General features: G+C 41.5%; 1 protein-coding gene across 1 annotated transcript in view; it reads left to right on the top strand.

Moving 5' to 3' along the window:
* Positions 1 to 26824, top strand: part of PDE10A (phosphodiesterase 10A) — a 268184-nt gene that overhangs the window by 187047 nt on the left and 54313 nt on the right. The window contains 7 exon segments of the mRNA XM_070796500.1: positions 4676 to 4816; positions 8502 to 8657; positions 10350 to 10400; positions 11766 to 11824; positions 13695 to 13746; positions 22849 to 22991; positions 25257 to 25349. Of these exon segments, the coding sequence (XP_070652601.1) occupies positions 4676 to 4816; positions 8502 to 8657; positions 10350 to 10400; positions 11766 to 11824; positions 13695 to 13746; positions 22849 to 22991; positions 25257 to 25349 (695 nt within the window).

The following is a 26824-nucleotide window of genomic DNA, read 5'->3' as shown; positions in this document are numbered from 1 at the left end:
TATATATATTATCTATAAGAGTAGTTTGTGAAAGCTGAAAACTTTGTGATCTCTAATTATTCATCAGACTTTATAATTCATAAAGTAAGTTCATAGATAGCTCTTTATGTATTAGTTTAGAGTAGCCATGTGACTTTGTCAATGCACAGTGAACTTTAGTAAGAATTGTGCAAACAAAGTTAGGGATCTGGCTCACGTTCCAGGGAACTTGGGGCTAGCTGCTCCTGCCCTCTGCACGGAGTGAAATTCATTTACTCTCCAGTGCCATCTAGTGTCTCCAAGAAAAATAACTTAATGGTAAGCCTCAGTAATTTGTTTTCTTCTTAAAAAGTGTTTCCGAACTTTAACTGGTTGTGAGTTGAAACCGTAACATAAAAGAGAAGTTTCATGAATAAACTGAACTTTGAATTGTGTGTGGGAAGAAAGATGAGAGCAGATGTTTACCACATAAAGCAGACATCTCTGTGATTGATGTCAATGAATCATTTTCCCAATTCATCAGAAACTCCTGTTATTTTTAACAAATAATGTGCAGTAGTCTAGTCTATGGTTCTTTTTCCACTGAACCTATTTCTAAAAATTTGATTTTTTTAAAATAACTTGAATGCTTTTTTATTTCTTCCTTGAGTCAGCTTAGTCATTATGACTACTGTTACCAATCTCCTTTAGTTTAAATGGTTTAACTTTAGAAATATTTTTGGAAATGTACTGTTACCACAAAAATATTGGATAGGTCATCATGAGTTTGTTTGAAATAATGAAAAAACTAACTTATGCCCTGCCACTGCCTGGCATCTGGACTGATTTCCAGCCCTGTGGCCAGTCTCCTTGCTGGTGTTAGGAGGTAAAGGGCCTTATCCAGGCCACCTGCAGCGCTCTCAGCTGCAGTGACCAGCAGCTCGGGGGTCAGGTGCACGCCCCGATGCATGAAGCTCTTCTTGAAAAGGTAGGGTCGGCTGAGATGTCAAACTTTGAACCTTTTCTTTGTTTTCGGTTTTCATGTAGTTTTTCATCTCTAGCCTCTAAAAAATTTGTGCTAATAAAAGTTTTCATAGATTTATACAACATTAGAGCAGAAATTAATTTTAGAGACTCATCTCAACACTGGATGTTGTAGATTATAAATGTATGTATAATCACCTTAATATATTTAATATGTTATACAGTGATATTTGATGAAAGTTTTCATTCATCTTCCTGTGAAAATAAATAATGAGTATAATCTTTTTTCATCTTATTAATTTGAACATCCCAGTCAAATTCTTATGTCAAAATTCGTAAGAATTGACATGGGGGCATGGGAGGTACAAACCTTGGAGTATAAGATAGCCTTCTAAGGATGTGTTTTATTACAATATGGAAAATACAACCAACATTTTGTAATAACTTTGAATTGAAAGTAAATCTTAAGTATTGTATTAAAGTTCTTTAAAAATACTTCTTTAAAAAACTCCTAATGATTGATTTTGAAAAATAAAGTCTTTGCTTCATTTTTCCATTTCTTTATGAAAACTTTTCTCCACCCATCAGTCATTAATGCGTTAGTGCAGGACCTTCATCAATGCAAAATGCAAAATGTGTCTTATAAATTATGATTATTTTGAAACATGAAGAACCAAAGCAAGACTTGGCTTACCAGGTCACAGAATGTACTATAAATTACAGTAATTAAAACAGTGTGGTGAAAAATAAACCAAGTGATACAGAATTGAGAGTTCAGAGACAGACCCAGGTGTGCTTGAGGATTTATGTGATGAGTTCAGCCAGTGGGAAAAGGAAGGCTATTCAATCCGTAACTATCTTTTTGAAAATTATTTCTGTGGAGTGAGTTGAGGTAGATTTAACAAACTTTTCTCTATTCCCAAATACCTGCAATATTCAGCCTCTAACTTGGAGGTTTGTTATTGACATAGTCTGTTTGCAGTAATAACTGCCCACTAGCCGGATCAACCTCAGAGATCACGTGCAACATGCCGTTACCGAACACACACTCCAAATGAATCCGAGGATGATGTTTTAATCAGGAACGATGCCAGGAAGGGAGCTGCTGCACAGGGGAACCATGTGGAGTTAAAAAAAAATGCCACCCAAAAAGAGGAGGAAGCTTCTAGTACAGAGGACAGACACTGAAGCTGTGAGAACATCAAAACAGGTGTCTGACTGGCTCAGCCCTCACGTTGCCTTCACGTGACCAGCGCCTTCGGCCTTCACAGGAAAACTTACTTTTTTGTTAGCACTTGCTCTCAATTCTCATTTGTAGGCCTTTCTATTTGATAAATGTGAACAAAAATCATAATCAAATTAGTAAAACAAGTACAAAGTCCCCATTGTAAAGAATAATTTTTTTGATAATTATTTTGCACGAGAAGCTTACCACATTCAGTCAGGTTATTGAAGGATTTCTAAATCATTTATTTTCAGCAAGTCTAGTATGCAGCATAGCTTGCCACGTACCCACGGTGCATTATTTGCTTGTCTGTTTCTTGTACATCATCTAGAAAGTCTGCATAGAGGCAGTCAATGTTTATATTAAATAAATGATCCAAGACCATATAAGCTATTTCGTCGTTACTGAATTATGAAGCAAAATGTAACTTGAAGATATTAATAAATTCAGCCTTAATGGTCTTACAGAAAAGTCAGCCTAAAGAAGTGTCTGTGGTATATCTTCAAACAACAAACACAGGCAGTCAACAAGTGTTAAAAAATATCCAGAGCTTCTGCTGGGAGCTTGCTTCAGCATTTGTTTTCTGGTGGTGTTGCGGGAAGTTCTTTTAAAGTTATCCAAATGACTCAGGTCAATTTAAGTTCATTTCCTGCAGTTCTGACTTTGAGAAGAGAAATGTTACTCAGCATCCTTGGTAATTAACTTTCTCATAATTTGAAAAAATCATTGTCAATTCTGACTCTTATTCAGCCTACATATACTGTATTTTTTATATTTTTATTGTAGTCATCTCTCTTCCTGTTCTTGGATCATTTTGCTACTCTCCTGTCAATCATAAGAAATGGTAACACACTGAATGATGTTTTGCAAGATAGATACTAAATCTAATGAAATTCTAAACTTGTTTATGTCACATGTGTGGTGGTGCATAATAGAGTACAGTAACTATTGTAAAAACACTGATTTCTAGCCACTTTAAAAATGTGTATGGTCCAATTGTCAATTATCATCGCATATGTAGTTAAATTTAAAAACATCTTTTTAAAGCATGTAACTTGTATTTAAATATTTTAAGCTTAATACTTTTTAAAAGAAGCAATTTAAAACTGAATTTCACAGACATTGTACTTAATAGCAAATTACTGCTTAAACCTAGTCCTAGCTAATATAGATATACTAATGAATGAAACTATCTTGAATGTATAATCTTTAGATAATGGTGACTTAAAGCACACAGAATGAGCCGAGGCTCTGTTTTCCTCCTCTCTGTTCCCAGTGACTGAAGTTGCTCAGGTTTATAGTGCTCAATCCCTTGTAAGATTTTATTTGAAGAAAGAGTTCTTTGACAGTGTGTGTGTGTGCGCGTGCGCGTGTGCTTGCACGTGGGCTTAGTCGTGTTTGACTCTTTGTGACACTATGGACTTAGCCCGCCAGGCTCCTCTGTCTGTGGGATTTCCCAGGTAAGGATACTGGAGTAGGTTGCCATTTTCTCCTCCAGGGGATCTTTCCTACCCAGGGATTGAACCCTCATCTTCTGCGTCTTCGACATTCCAAAGTTGGAAAACCACATTATCTAAAAAGCAACACATCAGAGGATTGCCTAATACTTACTAGTTCAAAAGGCCCTCATCCTTAAGTTACAGCAGTTCCAGTTAAGATAAAAGTAAAGTGTTGGGAGAATTTACCAGAACTTTAATATTTTTTAAATCGTGTAGATAATCACAGTGTGGTTCTGTCAAAATGTTGCTCCCCCTGCCCAGATGATTTCATTAACAATTCTTGTTTAGTAGAAATTTATTTTAAAATGTGGTTGGGTTTAGTCAAAATAATTGATCGTGTTTAAAAAAATAAATTTAAGATACTTTCGAATGCTCTCCATCTGCCACGTCTTCTGAGGGGGAGAGGTACACCCAGGTTTGTCCAGTCATTTATTTACTTAATTTTTGGTGTGTATGTGCAGAGAAAAGCAAAGATTTTACCAAGAGTATTCTAAATCTGTAATATTATGGGCAGGCCAGTTTCAGGAATGGAGTGGTTGATTATTTAAAAAAAAAAAGAAGTAGTAACATTCTGAGAAAGATTTTTAATGAACGTGAAAAAGTATAGTCATCTCACATTGACTTTGTAGTTACAGATCCATGTGCCACGTCTGTAGGAAGCGGGGCGCGTCGTGTCTGCTTCTTGATTGGTAGTTTCTAGAGCCCAAGGACAGCTTACATTTCTGTCTTCATGTTAGTATTTCCTGTGGATAAAAATTGGAGGCTGCTGTAAGAGTTTTCACACGTGGACATTCGTGCGAGTCCTGTGTCGAGCGTGTGTCTTGTGTTCGTGGGAATTCCACCTCAGATGCTTAGTGTGGTCATCGCAAAGCACCTCCCTTGTTTTGGGGCTCCTCTTTCCCTTGGCTCACAGATTTCTTGTCATCGTTAAGTAATGTCTAGGAGTCTTTGTGTCCCGTGCCAAAAAGCACAGGACAGTTTCTAGAACGTGTTCTTTTCCTCTTCGCAGAGCCTTTGTGTGTTTATCCCACCTGGAATCAAGGAAGGAAAACCCAAGCTCATCCCCGCTGGTCCCATCGCCCAGGGCACCACCACCTCTGCCTATGTGGCCAAGTCCAGGAAAACGTTGCTGGTGGAAGACATCCTCGGCGTGAGTGGCTTTTCACCCTTTGTGACATGCCGAGGTCCAGCCCCGGCTGATCCAGGGTATTCGAAGGGGAGACGGCATCGGCGACTTATTTAAATATTCATCAAAGATATAAACAGTAATAGAATGAGGATAGCTCAGTAGGAAAATTCAGTGGAGAAAAGAGGCTGAGTAGCTTGGTTTACGCGGAAAATCAATATAACCTGTGACACCAGATTAGCTCTGACCACGGAGGCTGCAGGCGCCCTCTCAAATAGCGGAAGGTGCCCCACCTTAGACACCTTCTCGAGTGGGTCTTAGAAGCCCAGGCAAATAAATGGTCGAAGAGGACCTCCGCGCTCCAGATGGAGACTCAGCCAGAATGTGAAAAGAAAGAATGACATGGGGAGACCAAGCTTTGGTGAACAAGGCCCGTAGCTTTATTTTCAACAGGGGCTTTTATACCCTAAGTTACACATAGAGGATAATAGGGGATGTGAAATCATGCAAATTCAGCAGTCTTTGATCCTTATCAAAAACCAGGGCTTCTTTCCTGCAAATTTATCATATACAAATGGTTTAGGTGATTTACATCATCTTCTGGCCAGAAGGCCTATTAACATTTTATGACTCTTGACAAAGGTTTGTCAACCATAAGACTTATTTTCTCTAAGAGTAATTATTTTAAGGTTTGGTGCCATCTTCCGAAGGTGTTAGATAAAGTTGCATTCCTATAGGGCAGAGGTGCAGTGGGTTTACAACAAAGGAAAGAATTTATTACCTTAAGGGTCTAAAGTTGCTAACACCAAGGCCACTACTTATTTTTTCTACATACCAACTATATTAATTAATACACATTCAAGGATACAACACAGGGGATGTGGAAACTTGGCAGCAAGCATTGGCTCATCAGTGGAATCTTTTACTAGTTTATTCTGACAGTTTCTAATTCTCTGAGAGGCTCTAAGCTATTTGAATATCTTAAGCTTCCCGTGCCTCTCCAGGCTGGGAGACTGTAAACAATCGTATGCATAGCTGTAGGAGTCCGGGTAAACTTGTCAGGCGAGTTAGAGAGCTATCTGAGGGGTTTGGATTTAAACACTCCTAATGCCCAGGAACTTTATTAATTGGAGCTGTAAGTTAACTCTTTGTCAGAGAGAGCGAGATGGTGGTAGGGGACAGCCCCCAGTAAAGTCAGAGGTGAGAGCACAAAGCAATAAAGTAGGCAGACTCTGGTTTTTGGGGGGTAGATGCTCGAGAATATCCAGGGGGACTCCTGAGGCTCGATCCCGCCTTTGCGTATGCCGAGCCTCCTTCCTCATGACCTTTGCCACAAGTGGAGTGCCTCTCGCCGGCTCCCGGCAGTGACATTTGTAACCCAAAGTATTTAATTAAGAAAGACAACATATACTCTTGATGTTGTAACTTAAGCCATGTTATAGCAGCATAAAAGCAAGGTAGCGATCAATAAAAAGGGTTTGTGTGTAAATGAATTCTTTGTACTCCAAGAAATAATCTGATAATCTCCTAAGAGCTAGGTTTGAGTAGTTCTTCTTTCCATATTTGCCTGTGTGCTGATATACATACAAACTGAGTGATTACTCTTTGCTGGTTCGTATCCCAGCAGGACAGATCTGAATGAGTTAGCTGTGGGACTGACTGCCCCAGATTTTAGTGGTGTTGTGCAGCAACCACTCACTGACTCTGGATCGGCCGTTCTGCTGACCCGAGCTTTCTCTCACGTCTGAGGCCGTCTGGGCGTCCCTTGGGAGCCGGCCAGGCTGAGGTGGCCTTTGTTCTCTGTATGTGTCCCCTTCCCTTCCACTGAGGCTAGCCTGGCGTCTTATGGTGCTGGCATGGGTCAGAGAGAAGTGGACACATGCAGGTGAGTTTTCAAGCCTCTGCTTGCATCAGCTTCATGACCTTCGGTTTAGCCAACCAAATCACATAGGGGGTCAGACTCAGTGTAGTCTGACCAAGCCCAGGGGTACAGAGAACAGGACCAGATGGAGCCCTCAGACCAGTCTCCCCCAGTATATGTATGCGTCGTGATGAAATGTCGCTGTGTGAGCTCAGACTTTGAAACTGAAAAGCATACAAACAAGTGCATTGGTGCCAGGAATTTGCTCTGAAAAAGTGCTAAATTGGAGTCGCAAAATCTAGATTTTAATTTTATTTTTGCCACTAATTATCTGTGTGACCTTGAACAAATCAGGTTACTAGTTACTGTTATCAAAAAGAAAAAAGTTTTATCAAAAAGAAAAAAAGTGCTTAAAATACATGTTTCACAGTATAATTACATAGACAAGAATATTATAATTGTCAAACTTTCTAAGAGACTAGATCTTCACCATTCTCACCACGGAAAAGAAAAGATGAAGACGCTGCTGGTGGAGGCCCCAGCAGCGCTGCCGATCCTACTGCAGTGTCCAGACGCAGCAGATCAGCTCACCGTGCGCCTCAAAGCCCCACGACGGTGTACACCGAGCCCATCTCATTTTTAGGAAGTACATGTTAAAAGTAGATATGGTATACATTATCACTTAAAATGTTATGTTGTATGCATGTACAAGCTTTCCAAAGATCTGTAAATTACAAAGGACAGATCTGTGCTAGTCTTGATTCATGAAAAGCTTCCTGTAGACTGCAGAAAGTGAGTAAATAGAATTGATGTTTTGATATTAATTCATTCCGTTTTCTTGTATTCCTTTGAGTGGTTTTGCTAAGTTAGGAAATGAAGTAGAAGAACCAGTTTCATTTCTTAGGTAATGGGTGATTATTGGTTGATTCGAGTGCCTAATATGGGTCTTTGGGGTTCAGTTGCAATGACTCTCATTAACCTGTGGTTTTGTGTTATTCTGACCTTAAAAATAAGAGAAACAATTATATAAATAGAATTTGCTATGGCATTTGGGGTAATTTTCACATGTGACTTTATATCTCTAAAACTCTTAATTCTGACACTAGAAGGTGAGGAATAAAAAAGTGTTGCTTAGAATTGCTTGTGTGCTCAGTCATGTCCGACTCTTTGCGACCCCACGGTCTGTAAGCCCACCCGGCTTCTCTGTCCATGGATTTCCCAGGCAGGAATACTGGAATGGGTTGCCATTTCCTCCTCCAGGGGGTCTTCCAGGCTCAGAGATCGAACCCGTGTCTCCTGCGGCTCCAGCATTAACAGGTGGATTCCTTACCACTTGAGCCACCTGGGAAGCCGTCATAATTACTTTTATTATTGCATGAAGCTATATGTATTCATTCATTAATTGAATTCCCCTGTACAATGAAAAAGAAACGTGAGGCACTATCTGGGTTTGTGTCCCATGTTGCTAAAGTTATCTTAAACAGCTCAGTGGGTAAATAATCCGCCTGCAGTGCTGGAGTCAGAGGAGACAAGGGTTGGGAAGATCCCTTGGAGGAGGAAATGGAAACCCACTCCAATATTCCTGTCTGGGAAATCCATGGACAGAGGGGCCTGGTGGGCTGCAGTCCAAAGGATCGCAAAGGGTCAGACACGACTGAGTGACTCAGCACAGCCCATGTTGTCAGGTCTTCTTAAACAAGGTTTACGTGACCATCGTCGTTTGGTTTTCCTTTGAAAAGAACGGCTGATCATGGCTTACAAGTACTAAGGAATTTCTGATAGAATCCTAAATTAATGATTCCATTTCTTTCGAAGAATTTATATCTTCTCACCCTCCTACGTTTTCAGGATGAACGGTTTCCAAGAGGTACCGGGCTGGAATCGGGGACGCGAATCCAGTCTGTGCTGTGTTTGCCGATCGTCACTGCGATTGGGGACTTGATTGGCATCCTGGAGCTCTACCGGCACTGGGGCAAAGAAGCCTTCCGTCTGAGTCACCAGGAGGTGAGCAGGGCTCCAGCGTTAGAAACATTTGGGAAACATCCCTAGTGGCTCAGGGGTAAAGAACGTGCCTGCCAAGGCAGGAGACACTGGTTCCATCCCTGGGTCGGGAAGATCCCCTGGAAGAGGAAATGGCAGCCCACTCCAGTATTCTTGCCTGGGAAATCCCATGGACAGAGGAGCCTGGCGGCTACAGCTCCTTAGGGTTGCAAAGAGTTGGACACAACCTAGCAACTAAACAACAGTAACAACAACACCAGCATCTGTTCACTGTTCCTTGAATGGGAACGGCTCAGTGACGCTAAAACTGAAGAGTACCGTGACCTCTCTGTCACCTGCAACGCTCGTCCAGGCCCCGGGGTGGCCGGCTCCCTGTCCTCTCACCTAGGTGACCGTTCGCCACTCCAGCCCCTTCTCTCCCTGCTGCCACACTGGGCCCTTGCGCACAGCTGGCCCCTCTCCAGCAGATCCCGCACCTCGGTTCCCCCTCTGCTTCGACTTCTCTGTCCTCACCCGGCCGCCGCCTCCAGGAGCACGCTCTGAGGTCACCTGCTCAGGGTGGCATCTTCCCTGAGCCCTGCACACAGACGCGAGTGGCACCTGCTCTCTAACAACAGCGCTAGGCCCCAGCTACTGCTGCTAAGTCGCTTCAGTCGTGTCTGACTCTGTGCGACCCCATAGACAGCAGCCCACCAGGCTCCCCCGTCCCTGGGATTCTCCAGGCAAGAACACTGGAGTGGGTTGCCATTTCCTTCTCCAATCTGGGCCCCAGCAGGCACCCAGGAATACTCGTTAGATGAACAGAAAAAAAAACAAAAGAAATAGGATAGCTAGTAGTTTAAGCACTTGTCAGCAAAGTTTGGGAAACAGTTCGTCATTTTTAAAGTGGTCACAAGCAACTGATTTGAGTCAGTCCCAATGAGGTGGATGAACCTGGAGCCTGTTATACAGAGAGAAGTAAGCCAGAAAGAGAGAGACAGGTACTGTCTAGTAACACATGTTCGTGGAATTTAGAAAGATGGTAACGACGAGCCTGCATGCTGGGCAGCGCGGGAGACACAGATGTGAAGAACAGACCTTTGGGCTCAGTGGGAGTAGGCGAGGGGGGGTGATTTGAGAGGATAGCACTGAAACAGGGACATTCCCATGTGTGAAGTAGATGAGCGGTGCAAGGTTGATGCATGATGCCGGGCACCCAAAGGTGCTCTGGGACAACCCAGAGGGGTGGGGTGGGGAGGGAGGTGGGAGAGGGGTTTGGGTTGTACACAGGTACCCCAGTGGCTGATTCATGTTGCTGTCTGGCAGAAACCATCACAAAATTGTAAAGTAATTATCCTCCAATTAAAATAAATTAATTAATTTTTAAAAAAAGAAGGAAAGAAAATTGTCACTAGAAGCCTTTTTTATTAGTGATTTGAAGTGAAAAATAATTATCATAAGCTCAATAGATGACAGTGCTCTTAATCAATTTATCTTCCTTTTTATCCCAAATTAAGAGGAACAAAAGAGCATTACACTCAATCATAAAGAAGTGGGAAATAGAAAAGAGAAATTTTGCATGCATTTGACAGTTCGGGTTTTTGGAATGCTCACGGAGGTGGTGACCACACCAAACTTAAGCTGGTGGCCTCTGTTGGGCTGTGTGCGTGTGGCCGAGGAAAGCTGGCGTCATGCTCTTCCTTTTCTTGTTTTTAGGTTGCGACGGCGAATCTCGCCTGGGCTTCAGTAGCCATACACCAGGTGCAGGTGCGTCCCAGGGCTGCTTTCACAGGCCGTCCCAGAGAACGGGCTTGTGTAGCCCGCCCCCAGCAGGCAGAGGGCGGGCCAGCCGCCACCCACGGCTTGCTTTGTGCATAGTAAATGTTTTCCTGTTTCTGAAATGTGTGATCTGGTCACTTATATTTACTGACTGCTTGCCTTAACTGTCTTCCAACCAATTCTTTTATATAGTTAAACAGGATGTTAAATCATTTGCGTTTCTTATCGTGGTTTTTGTTTTCCACCAAAAGCCCAGGAATGATATCCTACTGGCAGTAATGTTGATATTTCTATGATCCATTTCCTAAATTAAAGCATCCGCTAAACTCAGTGGCATATGAAAACAATAATCGTAAATTCAAGTTCCTTGATTCTCTTGAAAATGTGATCTAATTTAAAAGGTCACAAACTGCATAGAGTTTCCCTGATAACCAGGCTCTTAAGTTCAGGAACATGGCAGAAATAGAATTCTGTTTTGTATCTTCCACTGCTGCTTGTTTTGTTTAAGTCCATTTCAGCAAACTCAGATTGCTGAGGAACTGTCTGATAGGGAGAAAATGTGTGTGTGTGTGTGTGTGTGTGTGTGTGTGTGTGTGTGTGTGTGTGTACATCAGTTCAGTCACTCAGTCATGTCTGACTCTTTGCCATCGCATGGACTGCAGCATGCCAGGCCTCCCTGTCTATCACCAACTCCCCAGGCTTGCTCAAACTCATGTCCATTGAGTTGGTGATGCCATCTGACTATCTCATCCTCTGCTGTCCCCTTCTCCTCCTGCCTTCAATCTTTCCCAGCATCAGGGTCTTTTCCAATGAGTCAGTTCTTCACATCAGGTGGCCAAAGTATAGAAGTTTCAGCTTCAGCGTCAGTCCTTCCAATAAATATTCAGGACTGATTTCCTTTAGAATGAACTGGTTTGATCTTCTTGCAATCCAAGGGACTCTCAAGAGTCTTCTCCAACACCACAGTTCAAAAGCATCAATTCTTCAACGCTCAGCTTTCTTTATAGTCCAACTCTCACATCCATACATGACCACTGGAAAAGCCATAGCTTTGACTAGATGGACCTTTGTTGGCAAAGTAATGTCTCTGTGCTTATATATATATATATATATACACATAAAAAATAAAGCATATATGTATATATTTCAAGATAATGATATGAGAATCAAGGACTTCCTGGATCTGACAGTACTGAGCGGTGATATATGCTCAAGTACAATTTTTAAAAAATCCTTGAAGTAGTGATTGTGTTATGCCTTTTTAAATAAATAAGGTAAATAAAATTCTGGAATTTTCATTCCTAAAATAAACAAAAGTCCCTCAAAATTAATAGCCACTGTTTTGTATGGCAGGTATGCAGAGGTCTTGCCAAACAGACTGAACTGAATGACTTTCTACTCGACGTATCAAAGTAAGTGTTCATCTCTAGGGATGTGGTAAGCTCTAACAGGTCAACGGTTTAGATCAGGCGCCGGCCCTGACCGTGACAGACTGCTGTCCACTGCGGTCAATAGCAGCAGATCAGTCCTTACCCGGCACGTGATCTGGTAAGTGGGGGCCATCATGTTTGTGCTTAGAGAGTTTCATTCTCACCCACATTCACGTCACAAGTAAAGGATCAAAGACGAATATGTGGCCAGCTTAATTTGCAGTTGGGCACGTTTGTCAATGACTCACTAGAAGGTGTTAGAGACTATGCAGAGAGATGCCGCGGTGTTGCTGTGTGCATGGGAGAGAACTGACAGCAGTGGAAGGAGGGGAAACGTTGATCGTTTTCCCGAAGTCCTCTCTGGCCCTTGCTGTGAACGTCAGTAAATCACAACATACTGTTGACATTATTGTTTCAGTTTTCCCATTCTGAAAAAGATGGTGCCCTTCCCCGGAGTTTAACCTGGGAAGACTCTTGGGCTGGCAGTGGAGGAAGTACAGATGTTCGTTAAGCGTCAGGCCCACATCAGGTTTGCTTGCTATGGGGACGGCCATGTATTGATCTCTCTCTGACCGTCTGCTCAGTGGTTGAGATCTGAAAACGCCCCGGGATGTGCTAGCTTCAGGGCCCCACCCCACGGCAGGTTACTAACTCAAGGAGCACCCCGCAGCAGCTCTGATGCTGTTCCCGCTGACATGTCCCTGGCTTACTCGTCACCAAGTCCCGTAACCCCCTCACTTGTGATTCTGAAACTGCATTTTCGTGTTTTGAAATATTAGGGAAGTTTGAGTTGGAGGGCGTGCTCTTTTGATCTCCTTGGCCAACTATCCATATCTTCTCTGAGACAGAATGAAACAGCATGTCTGGACAGCAGATGTGACTGCTTCAGAGCCACCCCGGAAGGGAAGCCGTGTTCGGCCTCTTGCTAGCCTGTCTGAACACTTTGCAAGCCTCCCAAAGCCCAGTTAAAACCCTCATGTGACACCTGAAATCTCTTCCCCAGTGGGAAACTGATTTTCTTCAACCTGTTCCTTGCAGGATATTCCTCAGTGGATGTTGTAACTAAGCATATTAACAGCTTCAAGTCAGATGATTTCTCTTCTTGAAAAGGGCATTGTTAATTGCTATAAGTTACCTTAATCCTGAATACAGGGCTAAATTCTCACAGACCTAAACTGAGAGCGGCACCTTGCCAACAGTCTGTGTTAAGAGTATTTGCCACATATTCCCTATAACACGTGCCTGCGGATTTATCTGTTTCTCCGGTCTACATTTTAATGTATGTGCCATATGCCCTACAAATACTTACTTGCAGTTCATAATGATGAATCTGTATTTACTTGTGTAGAGTTGTCAGCTCCTATCATTACCTGTATTCTGATATTTCTTCTCAAATGAATTTCCCTGCTTTTTAAAAAAAAATACAGTTAAACTACATTCTAGCTTTTGGGGTTTTCAGTGATTTTTTTGTATTTTTATCTTATTAATGAGATTTAGCAAATTTAAATATTTTTGTTTTATATCAAAGTTATTAATGAGATGTTAAATTTGATGTACCAGTTTTATTTCTTCATCGTTTTAGTTAAATGCTACAAACTTTTTCTCTACCTTGAATAATTACTGAAGGCGATCTCTGGAATTAGAGCCCTTATACTAAAGTCAGTGATAAACTTTCATTTACCTCTTTAAAATAATATTATTGGTGGTTTCCACGAAAGGACAACAGTCAAACAGCATATATCTTTCTGTTTTTTTATTTAAATGTAGCCAAAATTGGGAAATGTATTCAAAGTTTCATATGTTCTGTGTTCTAATAACATTACTTAAAGATTTTACCTTTCTTTTTTTTCAGAACCTATTTTGATAACATAGTTGCAATAGATTCTCTACTTGAACACATAATGGTAGGTTGCCTTCTGCACGATACTGGGTGCTTGGGGCTAGTGCACTGGGACGACCCAGAGGGATGGTATGGGGAGGGAGGAGGGAGGAGGGTTCAGAATGGGGAACACATGTATACCTGTGGTGGATTCATTTTGATATTTGGCAAAACTAATACAATTATGTAAAGTTTAAAAATAAAATTAAATTTAAAAAAATAAATAAATAAAATAAAAAAAGAAGAAAAAAAAAAAAAGAAAAAAAAAAGATTTTGTTTAAGCCTTAATTATGTCCTAATATGGGCTTCCCTGGTGCTCAGATGGTAAGGAATCTGCCTGAAATGCAGAAGACCCGGGTTCTATACCTAGGTTGGGAAGATCCTCTGGAGAAAGAAATGGCTACCCACTCCAGTATTCTTGCCTGGAGAATCCTGTGGATAGAGGAGCCTGGAGGGATACAGTCCATAGAGTTGCAAAGAGTCAGACACGACTGCGTGACTAACACCACTCCTAGGTGTCTTAATATATGATGGAGCGTTTTAATGTACAATCATATGTGCTGTTTTAAGAACGATGAAAGTGATCTGGAGGCATCACCTTGATTGATCTGTCACTTCCGTTAATTTTGGAGGGGTTTTGAATAATGTTTTGAAAAATACCACAGAGTTTTCCATTATTTAACGGAGAGCTAATTTGAAAAAGCATTTAATCTCTTTTTCTTTCCTCAGAATACCTTTTGCATGTAGGTCTTATTAGGAATTTCCAATGATTCTTTCTAACCCTGAGTTTCATTCTACTTAGTCTAAGTTATTTCCCTCTTCCAGAAGACTCACAGGCTAGAACTGAAGGCTCCAGGAAGTAGAGTTTGCTTTCCCCACGTGTAGTGTTGCTGCTTTAGTGCTCGGGAGAGGGTCCGCTGAGGGAGGGGCTCGGGTGGTGGAGGTGGTGTGTGTGTGGACCCGTGCGTGCCAGGCCGACTTGCTGGGACCACCCATGCCTTGTTGTGTGTTTTGATAGGTGTTCTTTCTCCTTTCCGTTTTCCTGGTCTTTCTCAAGACGTAGTGACCCTGTACAACAAGGCTTCCTTTCATCTCCAGGCTTAATGGTGTGCAGTGATCTGTTTCCCTGATGTCCTGGCAGGTCAGGTGTGAGTGTGCATGCGCAGTGTCAGAGCATTTCCTGAGGGTCACGCAGGGGTCACTGCTTTCAGCATGTTCTCCCTGTAAGTAGTTACACTGATGGTTTTACAGTTGACCCTTGAGCTGCATGAGTTTGAACAGGCCCACTTACACATGGACTTTTTTCAGTAGTAAATACTGCAGTGAGACACCATCTGGAGCTGTGGAGTCTGTAGATGTGGAACTGTGAATACGGAGGAGCCACATATGTGGAGGGCAATAGCGGTTATATGTGGATTTTTTATTGTGTGGGCAGTGTTGAAGGGTCAGCTTTGTTTAGACAGAAAAAGAAAGAAACTGCACAGTAAAAAGAAAAATAGCCTCTTTGGTTATGACAAAATTTGAGGAATTTATAAAGCAATGAAAAGTATTTAAGAAGACATAAAAATATATAATATGGACTGACATATAGCTTGTACCAGGAGTATAAGAAATGCCATTGACCAGTTCTTGTATTCTTAATGTTATGTTAGAAAACAGTTTTACTGAGATATAATTCATGACAGTACAATTAATCCATTTAAAGTGCTTAATTCAGTGGTCTTTAGCATCTTCTCAGATAGCTGCAGCCATCACCAGAGAATTTTAGAGCATTTCGTTACTTCAGAAAGAAACTGCCAAGCATTTTAGCTGTCGCCCGTCTGCTCCCCATCCCCTGAGCCCCCAGCCACAGCAACTACTGATTTACTGTCTCGTCTGTGGATCTCACCTGAATCCCACGTAAGGGGAATCCTGACTCTGTGGCCTTTCCTGCCTGGCTTCTGTCACTTAGCACAGTGTTTTCAAAGTTCATGCGTGTTGTAGTATGTGCCACTACTTCATTCCTTTTTGTAGGCAACCAATATTCTGTTGTATGAATATGCATATCACAGTTTTTTAATCCATTCATCAGCTGGTAGACATTTGAATTTGTTTCCACATTTTGGCTAATGCAAATGCTACTGTTTTGAAGATTTGGGTACATTTTTCTTGTTTTAACGCCTGTTTTCAGTTGTTTTAGGTAAGAGTGGAACTGCTAAGTGCTATGATTGCTCTGTGCTTACCTTTTTGAGGAGCAGTCAAGCTGTTTCCCTGGCGCTTAACACGATTTTACCTTCCTGCCAGTGGTGCACACGGGTTCCAATTTCCCCACACTCTCACCAACCTTGCTCATTATCTTAATTTTTGATTATTGCCACTGTAGTAGATGTGAAGTACTATCTCACTGTGACTGATTATCGTCTCCCTGGTGACTAATGATATTGACTGTCTATCCATGTGATGAAAGATTCAGCTCCATGGGCTGCTTTTTACTTTAGTTTTCAGTGTTGAGTTCTAAGACTTCTTGCGTTTTAGATATCACTCCCTTAATTGACGTATAGTTGGAAAATATTTTTCCCATCTGTGTATTAATATCTTTTCACTTTCCCGATAGCGTGAAGTACTAAAGTTTTTAACTTTGGTGAAGTCTAATTTATCTTTTTACTTTTGTTGCTCATACTTGCATCATATCTAACAATCCACTGCCAGATCAGATACCATGAAAACGTACTCCAATATTTTCTTCTAAGAGTTCTGTAGCGTTAGCTTTGACATTTAGTTAGGGTATTCACTCATGTTAGTTCATTTATGTTCATGGTGTAAGAGTCCAGTTTCATTCTTTTGCAGGTAGCTGTCCAATTTTACCAGCAGCATTTGTTGAAAAGACTTTTATTTCCCCTTTTAAACGCAGCTTTCCTGGAATCAGTTGAGCACGCACACATTGTTTTCTTCTTGGGGTCCCCGCTCTGTTCAGCTGACCTGTCTGTCCAGCTTAATGACAGTACCGTCTCATCTTGATTACTGTTGCTGTATGGCAGGTTTGGAAGTCAGCAAGTGTGAATCCTCCAAATGTGTTCTTCATATTCATTTCTCTTTTGGCTATTTTGAGTCCCTTGCAATTCATATAAATTTTAGAAACCAGCTTGTCAATTTCTGCAAATGGCTCATATGGGTTTCTGATAGGGATTTTGTTGACTGAACATCAATTTGGGGGATATTGCCTCCTTAATAATATGAAGTCTTCCAGTACAGCAACATGGGCCTTTTCCATTTATTTAAATTTTCTTAATTTTTTCAACACTATTCTGTAATTTTCAGAGTATAAGCATTGCCGTTATTTTGGTAAAGTTATTTCTAGATGTTTTATCTTCTAATACTGTTAGGCAGGAGACCTGGGTTCAATCCCTGGGTCGGGAAGATCCCCTGGAAAAGGGAACGGCTACCCACTCCAGTAGGCTTGCCTGGAGAATCCCATGTACAGAGTAGCCTATCAAGCTATAGTCCACGGGGTCACAAAGAATCAGACATGACTGAGTAGCTAACACTTTCACATAAAGTTACTCCTAGATGTTTTATCTTTTAATGCTATTTAACGCTATTATTAATGTGTTCTTAATTTTATTTTCAGACGTTTCATTGAAAATGTATAGAAGTAAACTTGCTTTTTCTATCTTGATCCCCTATCCTATAGTCCTGATGAACTCATTATTTCTGGTAGTTTCCTGGTGGATTCTTCAGTGTCTTTATATGTCATCCACAATCACTGATGGTTGTAGTTCCTCCGTCCTAATCCATATACCTTTTTTCCCCTCCGTTGCATAATCGTCCTGGCTAGGTCCCCCAGGGCAGTACTGAATTAGGGATGGTGAGTGTGGATATCACTGCATCCATTCTGCAGTCTTTCACGGTTAAGTACATGGATTAGTTGCGGACTTCTCTTAGGTAGTCTTTATCAGGGTGACAACATCCCCTTCTAGTCCTAGTTTTTTAATGTTTTAAATTATGATTGGATGTTGGACATTATCCTCATTTATTTTCTCTGCATTTATTAAGATGACCATGTGTTTATTTCAGTTTTTGTCTTATTGATCTATAATGTATTATCCAGAGTGATTTTTGGATGTTATATGAACCTAGCATTCCTATGATATATCCCTCTTCACCATGGAGTGTGATTTACATCGGAATTACCTTGAATTTGATAAAATCTGAAGTAGAGTTGATACGTTTAGCGTATGGAGTCTTCTTGTACAACAGCATTGTCTTATTTTCAATTAAAAAAATCTCTCTTGATTGTATGTACTGACTTTGATCTCCCATATTTGGTATGTTGTTTTTTCAGTTTACAGTCTTGGATTTTCAAGAAAGATCATTTATAGTGATAAGTGAGAGCGGTGGTTCTACTTCCGCAGTGTTTACACTGTGTCTTTTTTCTTTTTTACTGAGTTTGCTAGGACCTGAGAACACTGTGGAATGGGCCAGTGAGAGTGAATATATTATAGTTTCTTTAACGTGCATGCTTCTCTTGTTTCCTTGCTGTGTATAATTGTTGAAGGTCCCCCAGTAGATACTGTTGATTAACTTAAAAATGTTTCTTTCTGTTCCTTTCTTTGAGTTTATACCAGATTGGGTGTCAAACATTATCAAATTTTGTAAGTCATTATTAAAATTATGTATTTTTTCTTCCTTTAGTCAATTAGAATAGGGAACTATATTAATTTATCACTTGATGTTAAATGACTGTGTAGTTGGGGCTTCCCTGGTGACCCAGACGATAAAGCGTCTGCCTGCAGTGTGGCAGACCTGGGTTCCATCCCTGGGTCGGGAAGATCCCTTGGAGAAGGCAATGGCAAGCCACTCCAGTGCTCTTGCCTGGGAAATCCCACGGACAGAGGAGCCTGGTGGGCTACAGTCCATGGGGTCGCGAAGAGTCAGACACGACTGAGCGGCTTCACTTTCACTTTTCATGTAGTTGTAGTCTGTACTCCTGAGTTGGTCGCTATTATTTTTCTGACTTTTTCATCTACATTCATATGTAAGATTGCTCAATGGCTGTCTTTTTTGCCTGTACTTAAATTCTCTTCCTCATCTGTAATTCCATTAATGGATATTTTCTCCCTCTCCCCCCTCTCTCATATCAGACTTGCCTTGAGCTTGTTTGTCAGTCTGGACTCTCTGGTGTAAGGCAAAAGGCATCACTGCCTAACTCACATTAGCCGGAGAGAATCAGGGGGAAGTTTCTTAGCTTGTATCACACTGGAGAGACCTGAATGTTCAGAATCCTATGACTGCTGGGCCTGGGGGCGCATTCATCTTCAGGAATGCGTTGTTCTGGCCCTGTGCAGGGCACCTCGGTATGGGCCTTGTCCTCTGGAGACTTCACAACCACAAGAACAGCAAACTTCTCCTCCTTCCTTTTTGGCCTTCTAATCTTACATATTTTTTTGACACGACCAGATATTTTCAGTCTTTTTAATTAACTTTTTTATATGACAGCTGTAATTTCATAGGTATCATTTACTAATGAAATGTACAGTTTAATTATAGCTTTAGTAGTTTCTTTGCTCATCAATTTTGCTTACACGCCAGGTCGTCCTATGCTTTCTTGAATTTATCTATTAATTTTTTCTTGAGCTCATCTCCTTTTCCAAAATAGCTCAAAAGTAGTAATTTTCTGAGTACTTTGTACTTCTGAAGTATCTTTATTTTGCCTCATGTCTGAATGTTAGCTTGATCTGGTAAAGAATTTTAAGTTTAAAATGTTTTCTTCAGAAATTTGAAGATATATTTCCACTGAATTTGAAATCCTCTATTGCTGTCAAGAATTATTTCCACTTATAAGTAAACCTGTGTTTATATGTAGGAGAGAGAGAGAAGGTGTGTAGGAGACAGGTTGGCTTTTATAATGACCTTGTGGCTCAGTTGGTAAAGAATCCACCCGCAATGCAGGAGACCACGGTTTGATTCCTGGGTTGGGAAGCTCTGCTGGAGAAGGGATAGGCTGCCCACTCCGGTATTCTTCAGTCTCCCTGGTGGCTCAGCTGGTAAAGAGTCTGCCCGCAATGTGGGAGACCTGGGTTCGATCCCTGGGTTGGGAAGATCCCCTGGAGAGGGGAAAGGCTGCCCACTCCAGTATTCTGGCCTGGAGAATTCCATGGACTGTGTAGTCCTTGGGGTCTCAAAGAGTTGGACACAACTGAGCAACTTTCACTTTTCACTTTCCGAGGCTTGGAGTTCATAACTGTTACCAAAATATGCCTAGGATTTCTTTATTAATTCTTTTCCAGCTTCTGAGTATCATTTCAAACTGAAAGTTTAATATTCAGGGAGAATTTAAAAAATAAATATATATTTAGTCACTTATCTTAAAGCAGAAGTTTTTCCTACTACTTGTAATTGTTTTCAGTTGATTTTCTTGATTTCTCAACATATTCAATAATATCGCCTAACATTAGAACTGTGGTCTTTTACCTGCTGCTGGTTTACTCTCCAGTCGTGTCCGACTCTTGAGACCCCAGGGACTGTAGTCCGCCAGGCTCTTCTGTCCATGGGATTCTCCAGGCAAGAATACTGGAGTGGGGTGCCATTTCCTTTTTCTGTCTTTTATCTAATTGTGTATTAATAATTATGATAACGTATCTTTGTCTTGTGCATAACTTTAATATCTTAACTTTAATAGGATGATTCTGATATTTTATCATTTTTTATGATGTAGACTATAATTTTCACATATTATTAGGGTGTCTGTGTATACTGATATATGTATGTATACATATATGTTTTTCTTCTACAAAATTTCTACTTAAAAAATTTTTATCATAAATACTGAATTTTGTTACATGTATTTTTTGGTAGCCATGGTAATAGTCATGTGATTTTTCTCCTTTTTTTTTTTATTGCTTTATGAGGTATAATAATAGACTTTCCAATACTGGAAGTTGTGAGTAAAGTGTAATTTTAAATTATTGAAAATTTTAAAATATTATCCTCAAGTTTGACTTGCTGATATTTTTATTATAATTTTTCTTCTTTTTCCAAGGTAAATTGGTCTATGATTTTCTTTTTTATAGTATCTTTGTCAGTTTTCAGTATCAGTGACATAGCAAGGGTTGTAAAAGTAACTAGAGAAGTTTTGTTTTGTCTGAACTTGGGTGTGTGTGTTGGTTGCTTAGCCGTGTCTGACTCTTTGCAACTTCATGGACTATAGTCCACCAGGCTCCTCGGTCCATGGGATTTCCCAGACAAGAGTACTGGAGTGGGTTGCCATTTCCTTCTCCAGGGGTCTTCCTGACCCAGGCATCTGCCTGAACTTACACTAGTTTAAATTAGATGAGACTTTATTTTTGAAAATTCTTAAGTGATTTGTATTTGAAATTATTTGGGCCTGATGCCTTTTATGAGGATAATTTTTTTTACAGTATTTCAGTTGTCTGTTTATTCTGATTTCATTCAGATATTTCTCTTCCAAATTCATTTTCTTTTTCTAGAAAAGTGTCCATTTCATCCAGATGTTTACAACTATTGACATAAATATGTGCCAGAGTGTTAGGCAACCAACATGGCCACTAAGGGTGCGGATTTCACCGTATGATCCAGCAGTTCAGGGCATTGTTGTCATTTAATAGTTCAAGATCTCCTGAGCCTTCCTTCCTGTATGTTGTTCCTCCTTCTCAAGTGTTTATTGAGAGTTGCTAGGTTATAGAGGTATCTGGTATGTTCTAACCTGAGGGCTGGCAAACTTATTATGAAGGGCCAATAGTAAAGCTTTTGCCTCGTGGGCCATCATCGCCTACAGCTATTCCAGGCGGCCGATACAGCAGCCGTGAGCCGCTCATAAAGTGTGGTTCCGTCCCAGTGAACCTTGTTAGCAAGTGGGGTGGGTTTACATGACCTGTGGACATTAGCTGACCTTTCTCTAAGCCTGGTTCTGGGCATTTGGGATACTGTGGAGGAAAGGAAGCAGTTTCTACTGCCCTGGAGCTCATGAGTCAGCTAGTGGAGGAGAGAAGTCCCCTGGGAGTTGACACTCATGATGCCCAGGGTACTTGGTCACGGTACATAAGGCACATCCAGTGTTTGTTGGGTGAGTGCGTACAGCTTCTAACAGCAGGGAAGACAAAGACGGAAGATGAGGAAGAACAGGTCCCTAAACCACTCTGATTTCTTTCTGTGAAATCTCCAAGGTGTTTTTACATGAGATGATATATTTTTCCTCTGGCCACAAGGTGGCCTAGCAACCTTTAGCATAGACTTTGTGATGGTTCTTCTCGAGCAGTCATTTCATGTCCGTCATCGAAAGGGTTGACGTTGCCAGAATTCTGAATATATGTAAATACAATTTTTGTGACATCGCTGTAATCCCAGCCAAGTGGGGACAGTGAGAAGTGTTAGGCATTAGAGAAATACTCGTTGAAGGGAACTGATGGACAAATGAATGGCTATATTAATACAGTTTTCCATTCAGAAAGAGTAAAGCATACTTGTTTCAAGAGCTTAGGCCATGGAAGCAGCTCCTGTGAGTTCACGTGCCAGATCCACCATCTGCGAGTGTGGTAGTAGGCAGGTTGCCTCTCCGTGCCTCGGTCTTCTGGCGTGCAAAATGTTAGTGAGGGTTAAGTGAATTAGTACACATAAGTACCGAAAAACTGGCACATAGTAAACACTTACTAATTGTTGCACATTATTGTTAGTGTAAAAAATAAAGTGTAGCTAATGTAAATATGAATACTCAGAGTCTCATTAGAGGTTATATTTCGTATTTTTTTTACAACTGGTGTTTCATAAACACCCACCATTGGAATAGATGCTGGCCTTTGAGCTGATTTGAGACTCGGACGAGGGCACCAGGGAGGCCTGGGAGGTTCCGGAAGAGGAGCCAGGGTGGCGGGTTCTCAGGGAGTGAGGCCGGTACCTGCTCCCGCCCCTGGCACCACAGCCAGGATGCAGAGCAGCTGCTGGTGTGCGCACATGGCCAGTGCCATAGAATTAGTTTCGTCCTTATATGCCTGTATTTATCTAATCATAATGCTCATGTCCCACCCTGTTCCAGTCTAGAACAGCCGCAATTCATATTTATTTCTGATAACATTTACCTGCAACCTCTTTGCATCTCTCACCGGCTGACTCTCGTTTTCTCGTTTGTCTGTAGATATATGCAAAAAACCTGGTGAATGCCGACCGTTGTGCCCTTTTCCAGGTAGACCATAAGAACAAGGAGTTATATTCAGACCTTTTTGATATTGGAGAGGAAAAGGAAGGAAAGCCCGTCTTCAAGAAGACCAAGGAGATCAGGTACAGCGCGCAGTAGCGTGTGGTCGCTGTGGCGGCAGCCGGGCAGGTGCTCCGCCGCCCACTTGTCTGTGCCTCTTCACAGGCGTGCGGACAGCACTTGTCATACTGTGATATCATTCCCACCAGGACCCGCCTCCTGAAGGTAGTGCTTGTGGGCATGACATTGCAGTGCCAGCGAAACCGCGCCTAGGAAGCTTTAGCGCCACTCCTGGAAATGCCGTCTTCCGGAGGCGGTCCTTTTGGAAATCATGTTGGAAAAAGTTACTAGTGCTCCCAGGTAGGTAAAGGTGCGCCCCACCTGGAGTCTGCAGGGCCTCCTGTGTCTAGGAGCAGGTGTACTCAGACAATTTCGTCCCCTCCCCCCCGCAACCTACAGAGCTGCCTGCAAGTCTGGACCGCAGTGAAAACTGACCCGGTATATTCCCTAACTTCAACACATTGTCCTGCAGCCCAGCAGCCGGTTTAACCGATCGAAGAGCACTTGTGCTGCGTCCTGAAGCTAGAGAGTCCCTGGATCTGTCAGTGGCCACTGCTGTCACTTACGGGAGCAGCACGGCCTTCGGCTGGTGGCTGAGTCCTCCCACCATCGGGGCACCTACATGGAGCACTGTCACGGAACTAGTACACGTCAAGCTGAGCACTCAGAAGCTGTCTTTTTTAGACATTCGCATTTCTTCTGTTTTATACATATGTATGATGCTTAACTACTTTTCCACAAGGTACTCTAACGTACCGTGTCCCTTATTAACAGGACTGGCTCTTCATCTGGGCCGTCTGTCTGCACACAGGGAGCCTGGCATGTGCGCACACTGCCGCCCACCACGGGGTGCTTCCCCTTCTGTGGTCCCGGGATGCTAGGATTCCATACTCACAGGACACTGACTGCAGGCGCTGTTTAGGTTTTTGAAAAAAAAAAAAAAGTTCGTTTGTTTGTTTAGAGCTCCATAGATTCGTCTCGATATAGTCATTTAGGTAAAGTCACTTCTCCTGCTGAAGGTCTGAGAGCTCCTCGCAGGGCCAGCATTGGCCTCATTTTGAAGACTTTAACTGGGAGCCTGCGCTTACAAGCCCTGGCAGAACAGGCAGCGGGTGTGGTGGGCTGTAACTCTGGGCTGAGCAGTCAATGCCAACCACTTACCTAAGGGCATGCCCCTTGGTTATGTTTCCACTGATCCGAGATAGAGACCACCCTGAGCTACCCTCAGACCAAGAAAATCAAGAATTAACCGTGGAACGGGCTCTGGTACTCTGCGCACGGCCGCCCGACGTGTCGTGCTCACGTTGCTCAAAGCACAAGAAAACGGGGCAGAGACAACCTCCGTTTTACGTAGTACAGTGCTGGGTTCACTTGTTGGTGTTTTAAGAAAAGTTAATTCTCTTTGGTGTCAATTCTCTTTTGAATTTTCCTTAGGGAAATCCATAGGGTGGAGCTTTATTTCAAGAATGATAATTTTCTATAATGTTGAAAATGTAATATTGTGAAAGCTATTTTTCAGCTACTGAAACATGCAGCTATTGTGATTATAGATATCTTAACTATGTTTTGAATGAGAGCATGTATTATTATAATATTATAATGAGAAAACTATTTATAAATATGAGAATATATTTATATATAAAAGAAATGACTGATATTAGATATCAAAATATATCCAAGTGTAATCAGATAATGCCTGTATTTTGGCTGTTTTTAAATTTAACGAATTAGAGAAGTGAAGATACCGGAAGTTGTAAAGTGTGTTACCTTGGTATAGTGCTTACATTGCAGAGGCCTTAAAATTGAGGTCCTGCATCTCAGGACCGTATAACCTGTGGGTCTGGTTACATGTGTGGTGGAAAGTGTACTGGTGTTGACCTGCATTCTTGTTTTTGCTGTGCCACTCATATTTTAAATATATGGGCAAGTTACTGAACCCATATGGGTCTCAGCTCACAGGAAGAATTATTTTAAAAAACTCATGTTGAAACATCTTGTAAATTATAAGGTATTTTGCAAATCTAACGGATTATTATTGATCAATGAAGGAGAAGGCTAGTTAATTTTTCAATTTCAGTTTGTGATTCAGCATAATTTAATACATTATGAATTAAGTCTTGTAAGGTCTTCAAGTGATTACCATGCAGTATTTTTCTGCTTCACCTTTATACATTTTATAGCAATACAAGCATTTACAATAGAAATCTTTTTTATTCAGTGTTTGTTGGCAGTGACGTGTCTCAAGTTCTTCTGCAACATCTGCGTGCTCCTCTCTTCTGTGTGTGCAGGTTTTCAATCGAGAAGGGGATCGCTGGCCAGGTAGCAAGGACCGGGGAAGTTCTGAACATCCCAGATGCCTATGCAGACCCGCGCTTCAACAGGTGAGGCGGCCTCCTGTGCTCCAGCGTTCCTCCTTTCCCGTCCAGCTCAGCCGAAGCCTCTGCGGTAGGGCCCCAGCTCTCCATGTCCCAGCTCAGTCAGTTTTTCCTCTTTGCTGCTGTTACACTTTCTTTGAACCAACTTATTATCAGTAGTCAGTGTTTTCAGATCTTTATAAAAAATGATGGATTCTAAACCATTGATTGTATCTAGCTGTGCATGCTGCTGCTGCTGCTGCTAAGTCACTTCAGTCGTGTCCGACTCTGTGTGACCCCACAGGACGGCAGCCCACCAGGCTCCCTCGTCCCTGGGATTCTCCAGGCAAGAACACTGGAGTGGGTCCAGCTGTGCATACGAGTGTGCAAAGTCGCTTCACTCGTGTCTGACTTTGCGACCCCATGGACTATAGCCTGCCAGGCTCCTCTGTCCGTGGGATTCTCCAGACAAGAATACTGGAGTGGGCTGCCATGCCCTCCCCCAGGGGAACTTCCCTACCCAGGGATCAAACTGACATCTCCTGCGCTGGCAGGTGGATTCTTTACCACTAGTGCCGCCTGGGAAGCCCCTGTCTCCAGCTACAGGAGTTTAAAGTGTTTTAAGGAAAACTAAAAAGCAAGAGTTAAATTTATAAAATTTTTTTCATTATATTGTCATCATTTTGTCCTAAGCATATTCTTTAGCAAACTGTATCTTAAAGGCTGTAACACGTAGTGATGAAACTATTTTGAATCCTGGTTCTGTCCTTCGTCACCTTTACAGTGACCCGAAGCGAGTGACTGAATCTGTCACAGCCTCAGTTGTTTTCTCATCTTTAAAATGGGCACAGTAATACCTATTTTGCAGGGTTTTTTTTTTATTTTATAATTAGAGAAAATATTCAGAAAAGGCCTGGCAACTTCACATGACATAAAGTAGGAGCTCAGTCAGTTGCAGACTTTATTGGATGTTAGGATTGCTAATAAAGTTTTGTTTTGAGTTACTTTGGAGAACTAGAAACCAATTTATGTAATTTGATTTAAAAAACTTTCGAAGTTGAAAGTCTCAAGGTTGACACCCTGAAAGTTGAAGGTAATGGTTCACCTATTTTGGCAGCAGTGTTCTGTGCGTTCACAATCGGGTTTCCTTTAGGGGACAGTTAAACAGCATAAGCAGTGGGAAGTTTTTCAGGTGTTTGATTAATGTCATATTTGCGTAACTTTTATATAAACAGAGCTGCATCCTGGTAACATATTTTTTCAATAAATTGAGTGTGCTGAAAATCTCAATTTTTGTCTTAAAAAAGCCAACTTGTCATTTTAGTACTTAAATATTGAAAATATTTATATATCCTTATATAAAACCTTTTTAAATAACATGAAAAAGCAAGCAACAGATTGTGAGAACAATTTGCAAAATATGTATCTGGCAAAATATTTGTATCTAGCATATATATTAAAAAAACTTCCAAGATAACCCAATTTAATAAGTAGGACACAAG

The sequence above is a fragment of the Bos indicus genome, chromosome 9, assembly GCF_029378745.1.
Source record: "Bos indicus isolate NIAB-ARS_2022 breed Sahiwal x Tharparkar chromosome 9, NIAB-ARS_B.indTharparkar_mat_pri_1.0, whole genome shotgun sequence".
NCBI classification, from domain to species: Eukaryota; Metazoa; Chordata; class Mammalia; order Artiodactyla; family Bovidae; genus Bos; species Bos indicus.
Note: the sequence above shows the minus strand (reverse complement) of the source record. Positions and strands in the feature narration are given on the sequence as shown.